This window comes from Chiloscyllium plagiosum, chromosome 45 (assembly GCF_004010195.1).
Source record: "Chiloscyllium plagiosum isolate BGI_BamShark_2017 chromosome 45, ASM401019v2, whole genome shotgun sequence".
Lineage (NCBI taxonomy): Eukaryota > Metazoa > Chordata > Chondrichthyes > Orectolobiformes > Hemiscylliidae > Chiloscyllium > Chiloscyllium plagiosum.
In genome coordinates this window covers 4,061,908-4,086,705 of record NC_057754.1, presented here as the reverse complement: position 1 = coordinate 4,086,705, position 24,798 = coordinate 4,061,908, and the positions used below count along the sequence as shown (strand labels likewise).

The 24,798-nt window shown below is 44.8% G+C and overlaps 1 protein-coding gene across 5 annotated transcripts in view; it reads right to left on the bottom strand.

Annotated features, from left to right (window-relative positions):
• zmp:0000001168 (signal-induced proliferation-associated 1-like protein 2) overlaps window positions 1-24,798 on the bottom strand; it is a 91,073-nt gene that overhangs the window by 23,841 nt on the left and 42,434 nt on the right. For all 5 annotated transcript variants that reach the window (XM_043682667.1, XM_043682663.1, XM_043682665.1 and 2 more), the window contains exons 2-8: window positions 18,963-20,625; window positions 16,377-16,507; window positions 11,173-11,361; window positions 8,902-9,076; window positions 6,427-6,530; window positions 5,466-5,623; window positions 3,780-4,362 (exon numbers count right to left, since the gene is read on the bottom strand). In XM_043682667.1, the coding sequence (XP_043538602.1) occupies window positions 3,780-4,362; window positions 5,466-5,623; window positions 6,427-6,530; window positions 8,902-9,076; window positions 11,173-11,361; window positions 16,377-16,507; window positions 18,963-20,163 (2,541 nt within the window). In that variant the 5' untranslated portion in view covers window positions 20,164-20,625. The remainder of the gene's footprint in view (window positions 1-3,779; window positions 4,363-5,465; window positions 5,624-6,426; window positions 6,531-8,901; window positions 9,077-11,172; window positions 11,362-16,376; window positions 16,508-18,962; window positions 20,626-24,798) is intronic.

Below are 24,798 nucleotides of genomic sequence, written 5' to 3'. Positions count from 1 at the left end.
AGAATTAGAATGGAGGGAAGGAGGATAGAGAGGACATGAAGAAAGAGGGAATGTAGATAAAGTGAAAACAAGTATGGAGAAGACAGGACTGAGAAGGGAAGAGAAAGAGAGTGGATGAAAATAGAGAGAGAGAGAGAGAGAATGAGTTATGGAGGGATACAATGAGGATGGAGAAGGAGAAAATAAAGAAGCCAAACAAAAATGGAGAGAGAAAAGGAATATGGAGAGACAGCACTAAGGGACTAGTGTACGAACAAAAATGCTGTCTTTTGAATAAAATGTGACAAAGGAAGTTTGGTTGTTACATTTCCTACATTGCAACAGTAATTACACAACTAAACTTCAAACGGTACATAGTTGGATGTCATATCTTTGAGGAGTCCTAAGCTTATGGTGGACTGCAATTTTAAAAGCACAGTTCAGCAATGCCATTTTAAATTTTCATTGTTGTCTTTAAATCCCTCTATGGTTTTGGCTCCCTCCTGATATTCATAACCTCCCCCAACCTTTCAAAATATCTTGCACTTTATCAATTTTAAAGAACCCCAGTCTTAATTGGTGACCCCAAATTCTGGAAATTCTTCCCAGACCCTCTCATGTCCTCTCCTTCTTTGTGAATCTCCCCTGGATTTTTTACTTCATTCAAGGTACTGCAGAAACACAAACCCTTATTGTTCAACAGTTGTGTGTCAAGGTTTTCCAGGCTGGCCAGCTTGTAGTGTGAGTGAGTCAGATTTTGAAATCTCTTTTCCAACCGTTCACTATCATGTGTGTTCGAAAGGAAAATTGAACACTGACTTTTTTACACTCATTCACGGGATGAGGACGTCGCTGACCAGGCCCAGCATTTATTGCTTGTCTCTAATTGCCCAGAGGGCAGTTAAGAGCCAACCATGTTGCATGGGTCTGGAGTCACATGTAGACCAGATAAGGATGGCAGTTTCCTTCCCTAAAGGATATTAGGGAAGGATATTAATACTCAAGCTATTATGAAATCCTCACACAACCTCAGGCCACCAGGATTCAGTTCTCACAAACATGTCAGTTTTTACAATCACTATTGATTGCTATGAAAGAATGAAGAAACATTGGCAAATATTTGATTTGGACACCAAAGCCAGAATATCTGTAAACTCCTCCTTAAAGCTTTCCGCATACTACATAGTGTTCTACTCTCCAACAATTAATGGTCCAATACAGTTCCAGTACTGTCAAACAGAAATGGTGCTTTGTGACTTACATATTTTAAAAATATATATATTTCTGAATTATTTTATATTTCATTAGCAGAATTTAACTCATCTGGTCTGTGCCAAGTGCACTTCTGTCACATTCAGAGATGTCACACTTTGTGACAGTTGCAAAAATAACCTTTATTTTGTTCTTGGAAGAAAAGACAGCAATTTAATGCCAATAGGTGAAACTGACCCCAAATTTGTTACAACTACAGTTAACAAGATTTCCCAGAGGAACTGTCTGAGGAGATGTTTTAAAAGTGACAGGACAAGTTAAAAAATGCTGATACTGCAAATGTGAGCAATGCCAGGATTGCATAGTTGTCTAAGGGTAAAAAGGCAGAAAAATATTCCTCATAACCTTGTGACTGTCACATTAAATGGAAAACTCCACTTCATCTCTAGATACATAACCAACGTACAATAAGCCTAACTAAATCCATAACACAGCCTCTTAAAGGCACTGCCCCTTTAAGAACATTTTTTTAAAAACTTAGGATAGCTATTCACATCAGTAGATTTCTGGTTCCGCTTTGAGATCGAGAATTAAAAAAAAAACATTTCTTTCCCTCTTACATAACCTCCTGTTTCCCTTCTTATATGAAATTCTGCTTCCCTTCTTTACAGACAGGAAGGGCTGGTATCATATAATCTATACATTATTTCAGTTTGTATTCATATGGACTTCATGTCTAAATTCCACTAACCTTACACAAATGTTATTACAATGATTTTTGTAATATATTGAAAGTATTGCCGACCTTCCTGTATGGCACAGGAAGTAATGGAAGACAGCTCTCACAGCACTATTGGATTATTAACCGAAAAAGGACAGAAGCCAATGGTACTGGCTTCACTTCACTTCCCTAGCCCCACATTATTTCACCCCTGTGGGTTTAAGAGATCCACAATTGTTGTCTCCTCAAGCATCACCAAGCTGCTGACCATTCTGAGCCCATCCACACCTGGTACCCTCAAAGCAAGTGAGTGCTGGATGGCGCTAAGGACCAGGAGACCCAACAGATTCTCCAACCCAATTTCACACAGAATAGCTAAGGACATTTCATTTGTTATTCCAGCCTCAGTACAGACCAGGGATGATGTTCTCTGCTCCCGTGACTCAGTAATGGACCAGGCAATGGACCAAACGACCTAAGTAAATGATACTTTCCAAGTTTTAGTGGCTGTAGAATGAAACACAAGACAATACACACATAACAACATATCGACAAGTAAAACTGTTGGATTATCCATTCAGAATGGAGTGCCTGCAAATTTTGCACCAGTAGGTTTTTTTTATCCCTGAACTGTCAATGTGAAGGTTCCAACCAAAGTGCCAAAGGGAGACAACCTTGGCCAGATCTTGTTTTGACTGGAGGTATCAGATTTGTGTATTTTGACAGACTCGTGCCCCCTTGCCGCCTGCTGCATGAAGCACCAACATAACCTGAACCCATTTGTGATAATGATTGTAGTAAAAACCATGCTTAACACTCATACTATTTGTCTAAGTGATCGACATTTTGCCTCAAAGATCTAGTCTTTGGCTATCTGGCATGCCAATTATGACTCACTCCCTGGTTGAAAACAACTGAAATTGCCTGGTCATCTGCTCAAGTCACTGACACGAAAACTGCCTCATGAACACTAATCCAACCACTTCTCGGTTGCTGCTGGTACTTCTGGCATGGGGAGAGCAAGGGTCATCATTTTTCATCTTTGCGCAGGAGAAATGAAGTTGACAGATTCCAAGCAACTGTCACATGACATCTCTTGACATTGTGATAAGTGCATCATTGGGTATGGAGTTATCAGTGAGGAGGAGCTTGGATTCGTGGGATGTGCAATGGGCATGGATTGATTGGGTTGAGAGGGTGTTTGGGCATTGATTAGAGTTGGGTCACTTGATTAATCAGTGGGACGAGTTGAATTGGGTAGGTGACTGGACTTAACTGAGTAGATTGGTCAATTGTTTGCTTGATAGGGTGGGTGAGTTGCATTCTATTGTTTAGGTTAGTTAAGTTGTTGGGTTTAAGTTGGGTCAGTTGTTGTGTTGCACCAGAATGGCTGGCTTGGAGTTAGCTAGTTGCTTGGTTAATTGATGAGATGCAGTGTGTTGTTTGGGGTTGGTTAGGTTGCTGGGTTTGGCCTAGATGACTGCAGATGCAGGCGAAATCAGAGTTGATGAAGCATGGAGCTGGAAAAAGCACAGTAGGTCAGGCAGCATCCAAGGAGCAAGAGAGTTAATGTATCGGGGGTCCTGCCTGAAATGAAGACTGTCTTGGTCCTGCTTGACCTGCTGTGCCTTTTCCAGCGCCACACTTTATCAACTCTGTTGGGTTTGACCCAGTTAGCTGGCTGGATGGGTTGGTTTGGATTGTTTGATTTATTGATCGCTGTATTTTATTAGGTTGGATGTGGTATGAGGAAATACAATGAGTCTCTAGCATTTTGGCACAGACTTGAGACTCCAACTCATGTTTTAGGCAGCAGACTGGCAGTAACGGTGGTGGTGCACGTCTCGCGATCTCTTCCCACACTTACCTCCAGCCGCTGAATAATTTCAGTGATGTCATCTGGCTGACTTTCCAAAGTCTTAACCACTGCGAATTCTCCTCGCTCATAATAAATTATAATGGTCCCCGGAGACAAGGTCCAACCAATCACATCCCGGCAGGAGCAATTCCACACAACCATTCGCAACTTTAGATCAAGCAGCACGACAAACTCATTGGAGATTCCCAGAATGCACTCAGCTTCCTCAGGGGCATGCGCCAGGCGAGCAGTAACACTCCAGACTAGAGCACCGGCACTATGCATCTCGGGGGCTCGGTTTAACTTCAGCTTCTCCTTCTTCTTGGTAGGCAGCGAGATGATGGCTGCCAGTTTGGACGAGGAGGAGTCCAGAGTAGCTGTGGTAACATAGTTATCCGCTAGGTCCTTGAGATACTCCTGCCGTGTTCTGGTAGCCATGGCATGGAACTTTTCTGACTTCTCTGCTGCATTCTCAGCATTGACCACTTTGGCAAGCAAAAAATCCCGGAAGTTGGCCGATTTAGGGAAAGTCACCCCCTTCTGGAAAAAGGGCCCAAACTCAGGAATATCCTTTGATCGGGTGACCGCAACACTGGAAAGAAAAAGTAGGAATGTGTATTTTCCACAGATTTTACAACCTCTGGACATCACTAACTCTTTTTTGGTTTTAGTAACACATTTTATTTACGTAACACTTTTTATTTACTTAACACAACAGCTAGTTCATACTCAGCATGATTCCACAAACAGTAACATGATCAATGACTACACCATCTGTTGGTTGAAGGATACGTTTGGCCCAGAACTGCCCGCTACTATTGATGAAATAGTGACTGTGGGATCTTTGATGCCCTCTTGAAGGGAGAGATAGAAGCTTTGGTTTGACATCTCACCTAAAAGATAACATCTCCAAGAGTGCGCTGCTCCCTCAGTACTAGTCTCCAACAGTCAGCATGAATATGGATAAATACGTATACCTCAGTTCTCATTCTACCTTTGTTTCTGAGTTGCCCTTTGCCTTTCTCTATAGTAGAACCTGTCATATGGATGCAGTGCGGAGCACCACACTGATGGTGGATTCAAGACACTTCCAATCCACTTTTTCAGCGGTGCCACCTTTTGGATGAGATATTATTCTAAGACCCTATCTGTCCTTTCATGTTACAGATCCTGAAATAACTCCATGCAGGCTGGTATCAGTGACCAAGTCATGCTTTATTTATACACGAACAGTCCTTGACTTTTGTACTGTGTCATTCGGAGTCAGGTACCAGAGTGTCAATATCTCTGCCACTCACCTTTGTTTTTTAATATGTCAGCCAGGGCTCCCCGATTGGACCAGGTTAACAGTCCCAATCTGGGAACTCATATTCTATGTGGTTAATCAGGCTGACCTTGTTACAATCTCTACAGATCCCAGCACACAATTTGAATCTATGATTTTGAGTGGAAATTATATACTGGTGTGCACAAGTATATAATAGCGTGGGCTAGCTAGACCGGAAAGCCATTTGTCTGGTATTGTTCATATGTTCTCAACAGCAGACTAGAGGATTGGGCTTCAGGTACCTGCAGGAGGCCTACGGTTAAATTACCCACAGGAAACCTGTGCTCAGGTACCCACAGGAAGCGTGTACCTACGAACCTGTAAGATTGGGGTACCAATATATCTGTAGGAAACCTGTACCTACATACCTGTATGACACCTCCTCGGTGCAGGGATTGTGAACTTGTACTACTAGGAAGACATGTTGGAAGTGCGATCGGATTGTTTTTGGTGTGAACGGGCCAGCTCTGGGCTCCTGGAAGACGATGGTGACTATATCGTTGCCAATGTGACGCTTTCTTAGAAGCTAGAATCACAAAATAAAGGCAGGTACAGAAAAGCAAATGGTTACACACTCTGAAGCAATATACTTGAACGGGACATAGCTTTCTCACAAAAGCTCAACTGTCAGGCCTTATTATATCATACTTTGGAAGTTTTCTTCCCCTATCAATTAGTGAGCTCATAGTATTGGAATCTGCTGATGCAGTGTTACAGGGAGCTTTACTCTGTATCTAACCCTATGCTGTCCCTGTCTTGGGAGTGTTTGATGGGAACAGTGCAGAGGGTTTTTTTTACATTCAGTTTAAAAAGAGTAGAAGCTTTACTCTATCCTGAATGTGTTTGATGAGGGACAGTGTAGAGGATGCTTTACTCTGCATCTAACGCCATGCTGTCCTTGCCCTGGGAGTTTGATGGGGACAGTGTAGCGTGAGCTTTACTTTCAATGCAAATGAGTAGAAGTGCTTTACACTGGCTCAAACCCTGTGCTGTGCCTGTCCTGGGAGTCCTTCATAGAGACAGTGATGAGGGAGCTTTACTTTCTCTTTAAAAGAGTAGAGGCAACTTTATCTCTAACCCAGTGTTGTAGTTGCTCTAGGAGAATTTGCTGCTGATGTTGGATTGAGTGAGAATGGGAGGGTGGTCTAATCCTCAGTCATCAGGTCTTGACTATGCAGGAGTTGTGTGATGGTCCAAATGTGAGCAAGTTATCACCTTTTATCCCAATGGGTTCGGTAACAAAACCAAGCTATTTAGGACTACTGAAAGCAGTGGCATGTGGACTCTGCGAAAGAGAGGATTATGGGTCAAAATAAAAGTGGTACTTACCTGTTGGCTATTGTTGGCAGTATAGGGAAGCATAGTTGACACGTGGAACATAATCTCATACTCCTGATACGTGGTGTAGAGCGAATGAGTACCTGTGGAGTCCGCTGCAAGAGAAGGGGGAAGGTTTTAGACCCTCAGTCCAGTCTGCTCCTACTCCACTCCTCTTCTCTTTTCACTGTACTGTGTCCGCCTCCTGGAATGCACTAGCTTCTACAGAAGCTGGCAACCCTCAGGCATTGGTGATCGTGATAACATCATCGATTGTTGTAAAAATCCATCAGGTTCACAAACGTCCTTTAGGTAAGGATTTCTGCCATCCGTACCCAGTCTGGCCGATGTGTGAATCCAGATTTTTAAGCATCCTCTGAAATGGTCCAGCAAATAACTTAGTTCAAAGGCTATTTGACCCATGTCAGTTTCCCTGCAGAAAACAGGCACTTTGTTCCACTCCCCTTTTACTCTGTCACCCCACAATGTTTTTCTCTCCAGTAATTTTCCAATTCCCTTTTGAAAGCCATGGGTGAGTCTGCTTCCATCACCTTTGCTATAAACTGCTGATTAAGAAAGGATCTTCTTCATGTCCGTTTTGCTTCATTAGCCATGCATTTTAAATTGGTATCTTCTTGTTCTCAACCCTCAGACAACATTAACAGTTTCTCCCCATCCTCTGCAGACAGATCACTCATGGTTTCCTCCCAATCTTCTCTTCTTTAGGGAGAACAAACTCCCAGATTTTTACATCTACCCTCATAAACAAAGTTCTTCAACCTTGGTAGCATTCTTATAAATCTTTTCTGCAGACTCTGTACAGCCTTCTGAAGTGTGGTGCTCAGTATTGGATAAACTATTCCAATTGAAGTGGAAGCAGTAATTTATAAAGTTTCATTGTAACTTCCTTTCTTTTGCACTTGGAGCATTCCCTCCTACTCTATGCTTAAAACTTTACTTTCTTACTGTGGTGACATCTATCTCCCCCAATTCCTTGCACACTGTATTTTCTTTCTGTCTAATGTCATCTACTAGTTACCATCTCCTGCCAAATTGGTTTAAACCCTTTCAGACACCAGTAAACTACCCCAAAAGAGCACTGGCCCCAGCTCTGTTCAGGTACAAACCATCTGGTCTGTATAGGTTTCATCTCTTCAAGAGCCGGTCCCAATGTCAAGGAATCTAAAGCCATCACTGCAGTACCACCTCTCCAGCTATGCATTCATCTGCTCTATCCTCTGATTTCTGTACTCACCAGCACATGATATTAAGAGTAATCCAGAGACTACCCCAATTTTATTGGCCCTGCTTTCCAGTTGCTCTCCCTGCAGTGGGAGGACTGAACGTGCCTGCAGGACCTCATCCCCTCACTATCAATGTCATTAATATTAACCACAGCCTGCTAACTGTTCACCCTACCCATTCAGGCATTCAGCAACACCAAGGAGGCAACATAACTACTATGGTCATATTTCCAAGCGCAAAACAGCTTGTCTGTTACTGCATCAATTGAATCCCTTATCGCTATTGCTTTTTCAGCTTTTCTCCTGTTCCTCCTTACCCACTTCCTATCCATATATCTATAAGTCAGGCATGGTACAGTGGACTTGGCTCTTGATGCCTGCTCTGAAATCTGCAGTTCAAGTTACTACAGCTGACATCATTTCCTGCACATGTGGTTGTCCAGGATACGAGAACTGTGCCATCCACGGGCGTGAGGATGACCTGCATTTAATTATTAGCCCATAAACTGACTAAGCAGAATTAAATTTAGGAATTAAGTAAAGACTGAGCAGCTACTCAACAATTTGCCCTTGCACTGATGTAAGTTTATACTCTATCTAGCCCTGTCCTGGCTGTGCTTGATGGGGACAGTGTAGAGGAAGTTTTACTCTGTATCTGACCCAGTGCTGTGCCGAGACTGCTTGATGGGGACAGTCTGGAAGGAGTTTTACTTCCAATTTAAAAGAGTAGAGAAAACTTTACTCTATATCTAATCCCGTACTGTCCCGATCCCTGAGTGTGTTTCTTGGGGACAACACAAACTAAACTTTACTTTCAGTTCACTTTTAGTTCAAAGAGTGGAAGGAACTTTGCTCTGTATTTAACCCCATGCTGTTGCTGTCCCGTGAATGAGTAATGGGATGGTTTTGAGCGAACTTTACTTTTCGTTTCTTTCAGTTTTAAAAAGTACAGGCAGCTTTAGTCCATATCTAACCTCACGCTGTATCTGCATACTCAAACAGTTTGCTTAACTCTTATTATCTAATATCACAGATTTTATTTTTCTTCGACATTGTGTTATTGTCTCTTGCTGTTTAATATTATTACCTTCCTGAATGTGTTATCTTAAAGAGAAGTGAGATTTGAACTCAGCCTCTAGATTAGAGATCCTCTCATCCAACACAGTTCCTCACTAAAGGGCTGCGCTCCACTCCCTCTTCTCCTCCCTCACTCATTGATCTGTCGGCATCACACTCTACTTACTCTTGTTATCCAGCTGAGCTCGATATTTCTCAAAGCCCTTCAGTTTCACCCTCTGGCCCAGGAGGTCGAGGAACTCGTCAAAGGCCGGGCCAGCAGTTTCGTTGTTGTACATCTCCTCCTCTGTGCTCTGTCCCGCTTTACAGTACATGATCCCCACTTTCCGCTGGAAGGATAACTATGGGTTGAAGAAACATGAGATGTACATTAGTACAATAAAATTTCACTTCACAGGAGCAGCATCCCAAATAAAGAACATCTTATAGCCTCGGGATTTCTTCAAAGCAAACATTTACTCAACCTCAGAAAAAAGACGGATAATCACCTTGAGAGAGAAATTCAAACTGATCAAAGTCACAGTCAGGTTCCCTTTTGGAAACTTGCAAAACCGTTCTTTGCCCCCAGGATTACCATTCCTGGTCAGACAGGTTGGGATAAAAATAAAACATTTGCTGTCAACTCCTGCTCATTTCCTGGTGCTGTGCTCACTAGTTAGATTGCTAATTCCAAGCATGAGCAGGATGGGCTGAATATCCTCCCTCTGGGCTATATCATTTCTCTTCTGGCTACAATGCTAGATGACAATCAGTGTAGCCCATGAGAACCAATGTATGTCGTATCCATACCCCACTGAGATTCAGTGCCTGTGGAGCCTACACACTTGTGAGAATCAGTGTGTGTGTGGAAGTTTGTACCCCAATGAGAGTCAGTGCATGTGTGAGAGCCCATACCCCAGTGTATGTCTGTTGGACCCCATATCCCATTGAGAGTCACTGTGTATGTCTGGAAACCTGTATCCCAGTGAGAGTCAGTGTGTTTGTGGGACCTGTACCCCAGTGAGAGTCAGTGTGTATGTGGAACCTGTAGTCCAATGAGAGTCAGTGTTTATGTGGGAACCCATACTCCAATTTGAGTCGTGTGAGAGAAACACAGTTGCCAGTAAAATGCAGTGTGTGAGAAATCCATATCCCAATGAGACTCAATGCCTAGGGAACCTGAACCACAAGGAAATTGATGCCTGTGGAATTCATCACCCTGTAAGATTCTGTGCCTTCAGAAAACAGGAGGAATATAGACCATTGTTTTGTTTTAAGAAAGAAGCCTAATTTCTGAGCAGAACCTGTAAAACCCAGACTTGAGTCTCTCTAAAGCTATGACATGTTGGTATCCTTGTTCTGAATAATTAATTGGACACTTCAGTTAGTGATTTGAATCAGATGGCATGTTAAAAATCTTCATCAGTCATTTTCCAACCCAATAATTCAACAGGCAGAATTGCTGGATGTTTCAGCCTCTTCTCCTTATTGCAAAGGATAGACAGAGTGACAGGAATGAGACATGAGGCAAGAAGGGATCAAAGATAGAGAGGGAAGGAAAGCGCATAGGAGACAGGGAATCAAAGAAATGAAGAAGGGGGAGAGCAAAAAAAAAGGGACAGCATAATAAGAGAAGGATAGCATAATTATGATATTTGTCAGGTAATGAGCACTGATGATTTTGCTGAATTTTTTTTTGAGTAGATTCACATTCTCCCTCTATCACAGATATACGCATGGGCAAAGGCACACAATCTATATGTATCGTATCACTCTCAACTCATGCACAATCACACTCATATACTGTTACTGAGCTCTGATAGATTTTCCCTCCCTCTAATCCCTGCAAATGCAGGACATGAAACTCCAAGGCGCTCTCTGTCAACAAGCCTCAGTAGCATGGCCACCAGTCACATTCACACACTGAGCCATTGAAATATCATATTAATAATGAACGACAGTTTTGTTTCCACCATGCCCCATCAATTTTTGATGATGTTTTCTTTATTCTGTCATCTTGGTGACACTTGAGTGTCATTACGGACAGACAGCACATAGGCTGGTCACACCGGCGCTCTGCACTTAGGACAGTCTGCTAGTTTTGTGGCTGCGTTGCCAAAGAGCTTGCCAGGAAATGGCTCCACACGTTTAGCCACTCGGTAGCTGAAGCAGACAGCTGAGTGAGGTGACAGGTTCAACTGGTCTGAGCTTTGGTGATTGTCCAATTACTGCGGGCCTCCTGCAAACTACCCAGCAATTCACCGCTTATATAGCGGGCACATCTTCTGCATTGTAGTGGCATGAGAGAATTCATCGCTTTTAGCGGCTGGGTGCGGCACACCTACAGGAGCTGGTCGAAGACAGACTCCCCAAGGAGTCTGCACTGGTCTACAACCCTGCACTGGTGAGCGCGGAGCAAGTGGCGCAGAGCTGCGGCAAGGAATCTCCCAAGGCCTACCCCTTGTTCGTCTAACTTCAGCAGCATTTCCGGCACTTTGGGAGAACTGGATGCCAACCGGAGACACTGGACGTTCAGCCCTGGTACCACGTATTCCAGAAGTTTCTTTGGTGAAATTCCCCTCTGTGTGCCATGACGGACGGATGAGGGAAACGACTCCTCCAGGATTGACGCACGGAGAGTCCGCAGCTGTGGGCACAAAGCATGAGATTCAAAGCTCATTTTTTCCATTCCATACATTGTGGGCCTGGAGTTACCGTTCAATTGGGGCACAATTCCCTCTGATGCTGGCACAAATGACCTGCTAGACAATTTTTTACACCAGTTTATTTTTCAAAGAGCTAGATATAGTTCAAACGGCTAAAGGGAACAAAGGGTATGAGGATGCAGCAGGAGTTGGATGATGTCCCTGTCCTAGGAGTGTTTGCTGGAGACAGTGTAGAGACAGCTTTAAAATCACAATATCCCTACAGCACAGAAAGAAGCCATTTGGCCCATAGAGTCTGCACTGACCATCTGAACAACATCCCATCCTCATAACACCGCATGGACTTTTTCCCGTAGCTAACCCATCTAGCTTACACGTTCTTGGACACTAGAAGGCACTTTGGCGTGGCCCATCCACTTAACCTGCACGGTTTTGGGCTATGGGAGGAAACCAGAGCACCCGGAGGAAACCCACACAGACACGGGGAGAGCATGCAAACTATACACAGACAGTCACCCGAGGGTGGAATCAAATCGGGTTCCCTGGCACTGTGAGGCAGCAGTGCTAACCACTGAGCCACCGTGTTACCCTTTACTTTCAGTTTAAATGAGTAGAGGGAGCAGGAGAAAGTGAGGACTGCAGATGCTGGAGATTAGACTCGAGAGTATGATACTGGAAAAGCACAGAGGGCAGGCAGCATCCGAGGAGTCGGAGAGTCAACATTTTGAGCAAGACCCATTCATTCTCCTGCTCAATTCTTCTGCTCCTCGGATGCTGCCTGACCTGCTGTGCTTTTCCAGCACCACACTTTCAATACTCTGTACCAACCCATTGCTGTACATTTCCTGGGAGTGGTTGATGGGGACATTGTGGCGGGAGCTTTACTTTAAGTTCAATAGAGTAGAGACAGCTCAACTTTCAGTTTAAAACAGTAGAGACAGATGTACTCTGTATTTCATCTGTACTGTTCCTATCCTGGTGACAGTTTCAAGCATGCCTTACTTTCAGTTTTAAAAAGTAGAGAAAACTTTACTTTCAGTTTGAAGAAGTAGAAGGAACTTCACTCTGTATCTCACCATGTGCTGTCCCTATTCAGGATGCCTGATGGAAAAACTGTTGAGCAGGACTTCTACACTTAATGGTAAGGTCCTAGGGAGTGTTGCTGAACAAAGAGACCTTGGAGTGCAGGTTCGTAGCTCCTTGAAAGTGGAGTCGCAGGTAGATAGGATAGTGAAGAAGGCGTTTGGTACGCTTTTGGAAAGATGTTGTGAAACTTGAAAGGGTTCAGAACAGATTTACAAGGATGTTGCTAGAGTTGGAGGATTTGAGCTACACGGAGAGGCTGAACAGGCTGGGGCTTTTTTCTCTGGAGCATCAGAGGCTGAGGGGTGACCTTATAGAGGTTTACAAAATTATGAGGGGCATGGATAGGGTAAATAGACAAAGTCTTTTCCCTGGGGAGTCCAGAACTAGAGAGCATAGGTTTAGGGTGAGAGGGGAAAGATATAAAAGACACCTAAGGGGCAACGTTTTCACACAGAGGGTGGTACGTGTATGGAATGAGCTGCCAGAGGAAGTGGTGGAAGCTGGTACAATTGCAACATTTAAGAGGCTTTTGGATGGGTATATGAATAGGAAGGATTTGGAGGGATATGGGCCGGGTGCTAGCAGGTGGGACTAGATTGGGTTGGGATATCTGGTCGGCATGGATGGGTTGGACCGAAGGGTCTGTTTCCATGCTGTACATCTTTATGACTCTAATAGAGGGAGACTTACTCTGTATCTAACCCAATGCTGTACCTGTCATGTGAGTGTTTGAGGTGGTAGTATGGAGGAAGTATTAATTTCATTTTAAGGGTAGAGGGATCATTACTCGATATCTAACTCCATGCTGTACCTGCCCTGGGATTATTTGATACTGACAGTGTAGAGGGGCCTTTAATCTGTATTGAACCCAGTGCTGTACCTGTCCTGGGAGTGTCTGATAGATAGTGTGAAAGGAGCATTACTTTCAGTTCAAATGATTTGGAGATGCTGGTGTTGGACTGGGGTATACAAAATTAAAAATCACACAACACCAGGTTATAATCCAACAGGTTTAATTGGAAGCACTATCTTTCGGAGCACCGTTCCTTCATCAGGTGGTTGACAACCATCTGATGAAGGAGAGGCACCCCGAAAGCTAGTGTGTTTCCAATTAAACCTGTTGGACTATAACCTGGTGTTGTGTGATTTTTAACTTTCAGTTCAAAAGGAGCTTCACTTTATCACATTCCGTGTTTCGCCAGTCCTGGCCATGTTTGATGATGATAAATATAGAGGTAGTTTTACTTGGTATGAACCCAGGGCTGTACAATTCCTGGGAATGTTTGATTGTGACAGCGTCTGGGGAGCTTTACTTTCCAGCTTAAGAGAGAAGAGTTTACTTTTCTCAATGTCTAACCCTGTGCTATCCCTGCCCTGGGAGTGTTTAATGGGGATAGTGTAGATGGAGCTTTACTCTGTATATAACCCCGTGCTGTCCCTGTCCTTGGAGTGTTTGATGGGGACAAACTGAAGGTAGTTTTCCTTTCAGTTCAAAAGAATAGAGGGATCTTTACTCTGTACACCTAACTCTGTCATGTTCATGTCCCAGAAGTGTTTGTTGCAGACAGTGTAGAGAGTGTTTTAGTCTGTGTCTAACCCCGTGCTGTTCCTGTCCTGGGAGTGATTGATGGGGACAGCGTTTAGGAAACTTTACTTTCTGTTTAAAGATATAGAGTTAGATTTCAGCCATGATCAAATTGAATGGCCAAATTCTATTCTTTATTTCTGTGCTGCAGTGGATGCAGGCTCAACTCGGACCACAATTATTTTTAAAAGATTTATTCTTGCATGGGATGTGGGCATCATAGGCTTGTATCATTTAATGCTTGTCCTAATCACCCTTGAGAAGATAATGACCTATCTCCTTCCTAAATGACTGCAGGCCATGTAGTATAGGTACACCACAGTGCTGTTAGAGAGGGAGTTCCAGGATTCTGACCCAGCAGCACTGAACGAACGATATAGTTCCAAATTAGAATGCTTAGCGACTTGTAAGGGAACTTGCATGGTTCATCTGCTGCCCTTGTCCCTCAAGATGGTAAGAGGTGGTGTGTTCAGAAGGAATTTTGGTGAATTGCTGCAATGTGTATTGGAGATGGTATACATTGCTGCCACTTTGTGTCTTTGCTGGAGAGAATGAACTTTAAAGGTGGTGGATGAGGTGTTGCTCAAGTGAACTGCTTTGTCCTTGATGGAGCTGAGTTTCTTGAGCGTTATTGGAGCTGTACTAGTCCAGGCAAGTGAGACCCCCAGCAGGTCATTGAATCAGGATAAATTAGGCACTATGGTAAGTTTCCTATAATTGTATTCACTCACAGGCCTTATGGGGGTGCAAAAAACTAAACAATCGTTTGGGTGCAAAACCAATGTTTTGGGGGGTTTTAACCCAAGTCTTTTAAAAACAGTGCAAATGAACTAGTTAGTATTTCCCAATTTAACTAGATTACAGCTTTGTATCTTTTTAAAGGATCAGTGCTGGGTCCATAAAATCATGCAGGGCATGGATAAGGTAAATAGACAAGGTCTTTTCCCTGGGTTTGGGAGTCCAGAACTAGACGGCATAGATTTAGGGTGAGAGGGGAAAGATATAAAAGAGACCTGAGGGACAACTTTTTCACGCAGAGGGTGATGCACATGTGGAATGGCTGCCAGAGGAAGTAGTGGAGGCTAGTACAATTGCAACATTTAAAAGGCATCTGGATGGATATACGAATAGGAAGGGTTTGGAGGGATATGGGCCGGGTGCTGGCAGGTGGGACTAGATTGGGTTGGGATATCTGATCAGCATGGAGGAGTTGGAACAAAGGTTCTGTTTCCGTGCTGTACATCTCTATGACTCTATAAGTGGCTAGCATTGCTGCCTCACAGGACCAGGGACCCAGGTTCAATGGCAGCCTTGGGCGACTGTCTGTGTGGAGTTTGTACGTTCTCTCCTGCCTGAGTGGGTTTACTCCCATAGTCCAAAGATTCCAGATTAGGATCAGTGGCCACACTAAATCATTCATAGTGTCCAGGAATGTGCAGGCTAGGCAGGTTAGCCATGGGGAATGCAGCGTTATGAGGTTAGATTCGGGTGGGATGCTGTTTGGAGGGTCAGTGTGACTTGATGGCCTGAATGGCCTCTTTCCGACCTGTAGGGTTTCTATAATAAATGATCAATTTCAGTTGTTTGACATCAGGTGGCACTTGAAATACTTGGTTTTGTGATAAGATCATTTTCAGCTGTATTAATCAAACTTCAGCAAGTCATCATTCTTACGTGTATCGAGATATATTTTTCAGTAATTTGGGGTTTTTAAAAATCGAATTTAAAAAGCTCATCATCTTGTCAAATGGCAAGGCAAGTTTGAAGGGCCAAATGGCCACTCCTCTATCTGTTTGTTACATTCTAATGGTACACAGCAGAGTTTGTGCTTGGCAATATGCAAATGAGTTGGAACAGAGCCTCAAAACAGGAATAGACACATTAATTTGGTTACAACTTGGGAGACATGGTACAACAGAATCTTGTGAGCAAATAAGTATTTAATTGGCTGGAAAGTGTTTTGGAACATCTGAGATTATGAAAGCAAGACATTGTAGATAATATTGAGACAAGTGATCAAAACAAATTGGTCAGTTTTAAAAAGCATCTTAAAATGGGAGAATGCTAGAAATATTTAGGGAGAGAATTGCAAAGCAGAAGTTCTGGGTAGTTAAAGTTCCATCTGGCAATGGGGCAGTGATGAAAATTAGGGCTGCACAAGAAGCTGGAATTGGAGGAGACAATCTTACTGGATTAAAGGGCAGGAGAAGGTTAGAGAAATACCACAAACCTACAGATGAAGTACATCATATCTCACCGACAGTTTGCTCCCCACTCCAGTCAATCCCTCCATTCCTCATTCCCTAACTATCTAACTGCATTCACCTCTGTGGTCCTGACAATGATCCTGTAGTAATACTGCGAGCTGCTCCCTGCATCCTTGTCTTTGTCCTCTCGCCTGAGGCTCACTGCTACTGGCCCAAGGGTCTCGTCTGTTCCAAAGAAGTTCTGATGTTCTGTAGAAATCAAAGCAGAATGATCACTTTTGAAGTCAATGGTGACAAATACCAACAGAATGGAGACTGAATTCTACTAACTCAGTGAGAATAGAAAGCAGAGTGCACAGCTAATATTCATGTACAGTGGGAAAGACAGTATCACAAGATTGTTGGAGAGGTTTATTAATAAAACAGATTGAAACAAAACAGTAATACTTGGTTATACAGAAGCTCTATTTTGAAGTATACAAGACAAGGTAAAAGTTTTTCCTTCCAGGGTGGAAACTGGGGCCATTTTAAGAACTGCGGAGTGGGCGGCACGTTCTATGAGCATACACTTTTTGTTACATCTTTGGATTGTGACACATTCAGGTCCAATTTTCAACACCCAACATTCTCCCTTTCCAAATAGCCCAAATTTGTCCATGTCAAAAGATGGCTGCCATGCCAGACATGAGACAGCTGTGGCATACTTGCAAGGGTAACTATCAGGAAGGGACAGCCAGGAGCAAAGCAACCAACACTTCCTTCTCTAGCAATTGTTTATGCTCGCTTGGCACTCAAGATGGCTGGCTCCAGAACAGGGGCTTTTGACTGCCTAGGCGCTTGCTTCAGCCTGACCACAATATCCTCTTGTCAGCTCATGCAATTTGGGGACACTGATCGATGGCCTCAACAAAGCATTGTAAGAGAAAGAACTGCTTGCAGCACTGACAGGAAACGTTTCAAGACATATAACCACATGGGGAAATAAACAGCACAGGTCTCCAAGGTGCTGACAGCTTAAAAGCAGAGGTAAAATGCAACCCTCTACAATGAGACTGAGTACAGGAAAGATAAAACAATTGAAGCTGAACAGCAAGACTCTTCCAAGCCCAGGTCTACAATGACACGTTACGAGGTTTTGATTGTCATATCTCTCTCAGGAGCTTGCTTTTCCTGTCAAAACCTTGAGGGTTTCCCCTCATTCAATATGAGTGGACAAGCTCAATATCACAGGCCAATGCGAAATACTCCTTTAATAGATGACAGCCATGTGTGTACCCATGGGGAAATAAAGCCAAGTCTTATACTCCTCATCAATCACTCATGCTGGAGAGAGCTGGCGTGGGGTGGATTATAGCAACAGACTCAGTTGTGCTGCAAATACCCGCTGTTAACATAGAGAACTTACAACACCGAAACAAGCTATTTGACCCAACAGAGCGGTATGTTCACACACCACTTGTGTCTCCTCTTAATCCTCTTCATCTCACTAGTTCAACATATTCTTTCATTCCTTTCCCCATCATGTGATTATCCAGCTCCTCCTGAAGTGCAGATATACTGATCACTTCAACCATACCCTATGGTAACCACAAATCTGGAATAAGAATTTCTCCTGAAATCCTTTTTGGATTCATTAGTGTCATGCTTATATTTAAGTTTTTAGCCTTTAGTTCTGGTCTCTCCAACAAAGGGAAATACATTCTCGACATTCACATTATCAAAATCCTTTCATTTAAAGACCTTTGTCAGGTCATTGTGAGAAGAAAGGTAGGCGAAAGGAAAATAGCTCCAACTTGTTCAACTATTTCTGACATGTATAACCTCCCAGTTCTGCTCAATTGTATTTGCATCTTCCAGAGTGTTCTGCATTATTAAGTGCGATGTAAACAAGGTTCAGACAGGTTCTATTTAGGCATTATTTCTGTACACGCTGTAACAACTCGGAGTGTTTGATGGGGACAGTGTAGAGGGAGCTTTACTCTATACCTAAGCTTGTGCTGCCCCTGTCCTGGGAATGTTTGATGGGGGGACAGTGTAGAGCGAGCTTTACTCTATACCTAAGCTTGTGCTGCCTCTGTCCTGGGTGTGTTTGATGGGGGACAGTGTAGACAGAGCTTTACTCTGTACCTAAGCTTGTGCTGCCCCTGTCCTGGGGGGTGTTTGATGGGGGACAGTGTAGACAGAGCTTTACTCTGTATCTAACCCAGTGTTGCCCTGTCCTGGGGAGTATTTGGTGGGAATATTGTGGAGGGAGCTTTACTCTGTATCTAACCCCGTGCTGCCCCTGTCCTGGGAGTGTTTGACTGGGAAAGTGTAGAAGGAACTTTACTCTGTACCTAACCTCGTGCTGCCCCTGTCCTGGGAGTGTTTGATGGGGGACAGTGTAAAGGCAACTTTACTCTGTACCTAACCTTGTGCAGTCCCTGTCCTGGGGAGTGTTTGGTGGGAATATTGTGGAGGAAGATTTACTCTGTATCTAACCCCCAAGCTGTCCCTGTCCTGGGAGCATTTGATGGGAGACAGTGTAGACGGAACTTTACTCTGTACCTAACCCCATGCTGTCCCTGTCCTGGGGGGTGTTTGATAGGGTCAGTGCAGAGGGAGCATTACTCTGCACCTGGAAGCAAAGATGAAGTGCAGCTTCTGTAATTAGCGAGTAGCTGTAGTTACAACCTGAATGCAGTTTTAATTCTTAAACTATTACCTTTGCCGCTGAAATACTTTCGGTAATAGTTGGCGCCCAGGTCTGCATGTTCAATGAAGTAAGCAGCCGTCCCTTGCCGAGCCAGATAGCTCTCCCGGGGTTCCTCCAGCACAGACACAGCAGCATTGGGGCACTGGCTGGCATTCTGTGGCTCCACCTCGCCACCCACCTCATTGCGGAAATGTGGGCAACTTAGGACCAGCTGGGTGTCCTTGCCATCACCCTGGTCTCCTCCGGTGCTACCACTGGCCGCTGTTGGCACGACCCCTTTGGCCAACAACTGGTGGAGCTCCTCGGTGCTGCCACTGTTGCTGGGCGAGGTAGGCTGTGCGGGCAGCTGGGAAGCGGCAGAGGCGCCGGTGATGATGTTCTTGCGCCGCCCAGTGCTGTCACGGTTGGAGACAGCACGGTGCAGGTCAAACAGGATGCTCTGCACGTCATAGTGGACCACGTTCCTTGCACTGGCCCAGAGTTGGCAAGTGTCATTCTGGCTCGGCACCAGTGCTGATGCTGGGGGTGGTGACCTTGGGCTCTCTGGGTCACTTTTCTGGGTCTTGAGCTTTCGGAACACTGAGGCCTCAGCGGGTGGCTCCACCGCAAGCTTTGGCCTCCCCTTTGTTGCTTTCTCCTCGGCACCAGGGCTCTCTGTCAGGCCCAGCAGCAAGTAGGGGTCTTGGAATCGAGCAGCACTGGTGACCTCTGACCCTGGCCGATTGGCTTCACCTTCTCCGTCCCGTGACTGCTGACGCTCAATGGAGGAGGCACTGCCGTAGTCCCGGTGGAGGGCTGCCCCAGGGGAAGGGTGAGCAGCCCGCTGGTCTGAGTCCTGGCTGCAGCTGCTATCTGTGATGGTCACCTCACTGTTGCTGCGCTGGATCACCGGGTTGCGTCCCTGTGCTGTCATCTTGGCCACCAGCTGCACAGTCTCACACTCCTGCGTCTCCTCCTTCACGTTGCCCTTGGTGCCAGTAGCCTCGTCAAGGGGTCGACAGGGCCCTTTATCTTCACTGCCGTGATTCCTTGCAGCGCCATCCTCCAGCGACTCCCGCCGGGGCGGCCATTCTGAAATCCTGGCCCGCACTGTTGTCCCGACAGGCTCAGGAGTTGACCTAGTTGCCTTGGGTTCAAAGTTCACTGCCGACAGCAAAGGCCGGTGGTTGTTCCTCTTGAACTTCCTGTAGAAAAAATCGTCCGACTGCATGTCCTGTACCCCTTAAAGTGGGATCCTCCCTCCCTTGCAGTTCCTCACGCACAGGACAATGGCACCCACCCGTTGGGGGAGTGAGTTACTGGCTTGAGAGTGCCCGAGATTGCCAGGCAGGAGCCTTGGTTGGGTGGGGAAAGAACATCTCTTCCCCTTGCACGGAAACTCAATTGGAGGACTCTGCATAGGGCCCTTACATCCTCAGAACGACTGCTCTCTTCGTCCCAAACAGCACCGAATCACTGAAGAGGCGAAGGCCATTACAGGGGACAGGAGAAGTGACATAGAGCAGTGAGGCAATTGTGAAGGTCAACAGTTCAGTAATTAAGGGAGCATAATGGTGCTTTCAATCACAGACCTACATCGAATATCTTCAGCCTTGCTGATCAAATCTCGTGCTGGTTTCCTTCATTTCAGGCTGTTGAGTATGAATTTTTGCATAGTCAAAATCAATATGACCTGGAGAAAACAAGGAAAAGGCAAGACTTAAATAAAGGGTAAAGCTCTCTCCACATTGTCCAAAATAAAATTTATAGGGCAAGTACAGGATTAAATAAAAATCAAATTCCCCTCTACTCTTTTAAACTTTCAAAAGTAAAGCTCCCTTGATACTGTCCCCATCAAACACTCCCAGGACAGATAGAGGATAGGGTTAGATACAGAGTAAAACTTCTTCTCAACTTTTAAGCTGAAAGTAAAGCTCCCTCCAGATTGTTCCCATCATATACTCCCAGGACAGATAAGCATGAGGTTTAATACAGAGTAAAGCTTCCTCCACAATATGCCCAACAAATACAACAGGGACAGCATATGGTTATATTAAATCTCCCCTTCAAACTTAAATTCAAGCTCCCCCAATACTGTTCCCATCAAACCTACAACACAGGGTTAGATGCAGAGTAAGGCTACCTCTACATCGACAACATCAAACACTCCTGCGACGGACGGTTTGATACAGAATAATTCCCAGGATAGGTATATGACAGGGTTAGATACAGAGTAAAGATCTCTTTACACAGTCCCCAGTGAATACTCCCAGGGCAGAAGGAGCATGGGGTTAGATACACAGCATGTACTACAACGCTGTCCCATAAAAACACCCTTTAATTTGTTACATTGAAGTCTTTGTTACACAAATATATATCTTTTGCTTTTGCCAGAGTTTTACTGATGAGAATGACCTGATGGGAAAGGAGACTGGTCCCATTGCCAATCTTTCTGACATGAGCTGAGCTGAGCTCAACTGAACTGAACGTCTAGATGAGACAGGATGGGGTGGGAATAGTCAGCAAATTGAGTGTGGCTGCCATAACTGCCTTCTGACCTCAGTGAAATGGCCTGGTGAATAGGAGACCGGAGCAAGGTGGGGATCTCAGTCATGACAGTAGCGGCCATTGACCAAGATGCTATGTGAAACATTTTAGAGAAGTGTTGAAGGGGTAGTGGGGCAGAAGATATTAGGACCATAACAAAATCCTATAAAGCAATTCTTAAAAGAAAACAATGCTTAAAAACACCACTGGAAGGCCTTGTGAGTGGTTGGGGAGCAAAAATAAAATCAGAGGCTTTCAATAATTGAAAGGTTTCTGGAATTAAACCAATGTCTTATGTTTGATCTTACCCACAAGGGATGCTCCACCTACAGATGGTCAACAGTACAAGGGTCATGACAGTAGTTTGGCTAGCTGCCTCCACTGAAGGTAAACTGTTGTTACTGTAATAGACTGATGCTTAGCTTCCAACGTGCCATGGCTTCTCCACTCCCCCTTGCTGTCCCTCAACTTCCCACTTCCAACTCCCAATTTAAACGGAGACCCAGTCTACCCGCTCACGCTCCACAACCACCTGGTTATGACCACCATCCCTAACCAAGTCCACAGGACTGAACAGGCTTCTTAAGCAAGGGTGGCCATTTTGAAACCCGCAGGTCAAAGGTCAAGGGGGACAGAACTTTGCGGATGAAAATCAGGAGGAAGCAAATGTACAGGAAAACTTGCTTTTAATACAGCAATTTTAACATAGTAAAATGTCCCTAAAGTCCTTTAATCCCAGAAACAACCTGACACACATTTAACCATATTAGTGACCAGTGACCAAAAGCTTGGCCAAAACAGTCAGCTTTAAAGACCATCATAAAGGAGGAGAGAATTAGGGAGTTATAGGGAAGATGTTCCAATACATAGGGTCAGCAGTATTAAAGTCAGCGGTATTACTGATCAAGGCTGGAATTGGATGTGGAAATTGAAAGAAAGCAATGAAACATCAGGGGGGGATTGTGAAGAGAAGAAAAGTTGGTGGATGAGTAAAAGATGAAAAGCTCCACACTTGGTCTTCACAGAACTGACAACAGCAGTGTGCTTTTTTTTTGCCATTGACTGTTCAGTCAGATCTCTGCACAAAGACTGAAAGGAGCCGCAAACAGAGAGTGAGCAGAAGCCAGATCGTTAAGGTGCCCTTGTCCTCTCCATACTGCACCAAATAGGCAGAATCCTTTCCCCTTCAGTCTGCGCCAGATGGCACCACTTGAAGAGTTAAATAATTAATTGAATAGAACGACAGTGTGATTAGAAACATTCATTAGCATTAATTAAGCTCACGTTTTCCAGTAACCCGGGGTCCCTGGGCACTCAATATTTAATCAGATCAGTGCTCTTGACTGATGGATCTGCTCGCTGAATCACTCCCCAGCTTCTCTTCCCCCCCCCTACCATCCCCCAGCTTAACAGCATCTCACCCAAAACAGCCACCATTACATAGGCAGCTAGAGGGGATCCAAAAAGACGTCACTTCAGGGTACACAAGGTCTTTCAGGTGTACACAATTCAGAGGGATTTTTTAAAAAAAGTGTAGACAAGGCAAAACTATTTACCTCCTGCTATTGGAAACAATTGAACACAGATTTAAGATAATTAGCAAAAGAACAAAAAAAAAGTCTTTTTTTAAAGTAAGCAAGTTATGATGACTTAGAATGTGCTTCTTGAAAGGACAATGGGACCGGACTCCATAATAAAAGGAAAGTGGATAGATTCTTGAAAGGAAAAAAATTGTAGGATAGTGGGGACAGAGGAGGGCTCTGATTTGATCGCTCTTTCAAAGAACTGGCACAATGGGCCAAATGGCCTTCCTCCGAGCTGTATGTTTGATGATGTGAGTAGCCTGCCAATTCTGATTGCAACCAGTTATACAGAAGTGATTGAAAGCCCACACCTTCCTGCGAGATGAGGGAATTGGCTCCAAAGCTTTGTAGATAAGTTATCATGCACTTCCTAGCAATTTCACTATCACCCTCAGGTGACCCCCATTCTCCTACTCACACCCACAATTATCTATCAAAGGCCTAATGGCTGTGATTGATCGTTCAGTCCCCCTCATGGGAGTAGATCCATTCTGCAAACTAGGCATAACATCATTGTAGTCTCTCATTTCCTAACAGAGGCAGATGGGCCTAGCTTTTGTTTTTTTCATACATCCAAAAGTACTATTACACAATTACACACAATCGAACAGTTTTGTCCCTATCACCAAACCACTGTGATTTTACTTTTTGTTTTTAATTACTAATTACCACCAGTAAATCATTTGGCCAGCTGAATGTTTACATGAAAAGCCTGTTATTGTCAATGCAAACGATTAGAAGGTGAGGGAGAGGTCGGGAGAGCAAGAATGGATTAAACCAGGACAAGGAAATAAAGCACTGCATCCCCTGTGGTGCCCACCTCTCTCTCTAAAGACGTCAAGGATATTAGTGGGCATGGTATATTCCATCTCTAAGGACACCCAGGCACGGATATAACGGTGGATGATGAAACAGTTTCACAAAGGCCGGTGTCCCATCACCAAGTCACCCTTTATTTACATGTGCATAATACATGACACTGGCTCAGCTTGCTTAGAACTGGCTCCTAGAGTGAATAGAACCCCTGACACTCCTGTTTATCTTCTTTTTTACCACCAGGAAGATAAGAAAACACCCGGGTGGCCAGTGACAAACACTGCCCTTCACATCAAAGGGCAGTGCTGTGTGATCAAAACAGTGAAGGGGAGGGTAGGGACTACATCAAAATAGAGTTGGAGGGAGAAATGATGCAGTCCACTCCCTGCGGCGCCCACCTCTCCCTGGACAACTCCAGGGTGTTGGTGGACACCACGCGCTCCTTCTCCAAGGACACCCGGGCCCTAACGTAACCGCGGAAGAGGGGCAGGCAGTCGTCCCCAACGACCCCCTCCACGGCCCGCTGCCTGGACCTGTTTATGGCCAGTTTGGCCAGGCCCAGGAGCAGACCCACGAGGAGGTCTTCAGACCTGCCCTCCTTCCTCCGTACCGGGTGCCCAAAGATCAGGAGCGTGGGACTGAAGTGCAGCCAAAAGCAGAGGAGGAGGTTTCTAAGAAAATCAAAAAGGGGGTGCAAACACCCACACCCCATATATACATGTTCCACGGACTCCACAGCGCCACAGAGCAAGCAATTGGGCTGGGAGTCCGTGAACCACCGCAACCTGCGGTTGCAGGGGACTGCTGCGTGCAGCACCCTCCACCCCAGATCCCCGAGAGAAAGGGGGAGGACTCCCACATAGAGAGCCCTCCACTGGGGATCCCCACCGCCCGGTGCACTCCTGTTTATATCTGTCAGC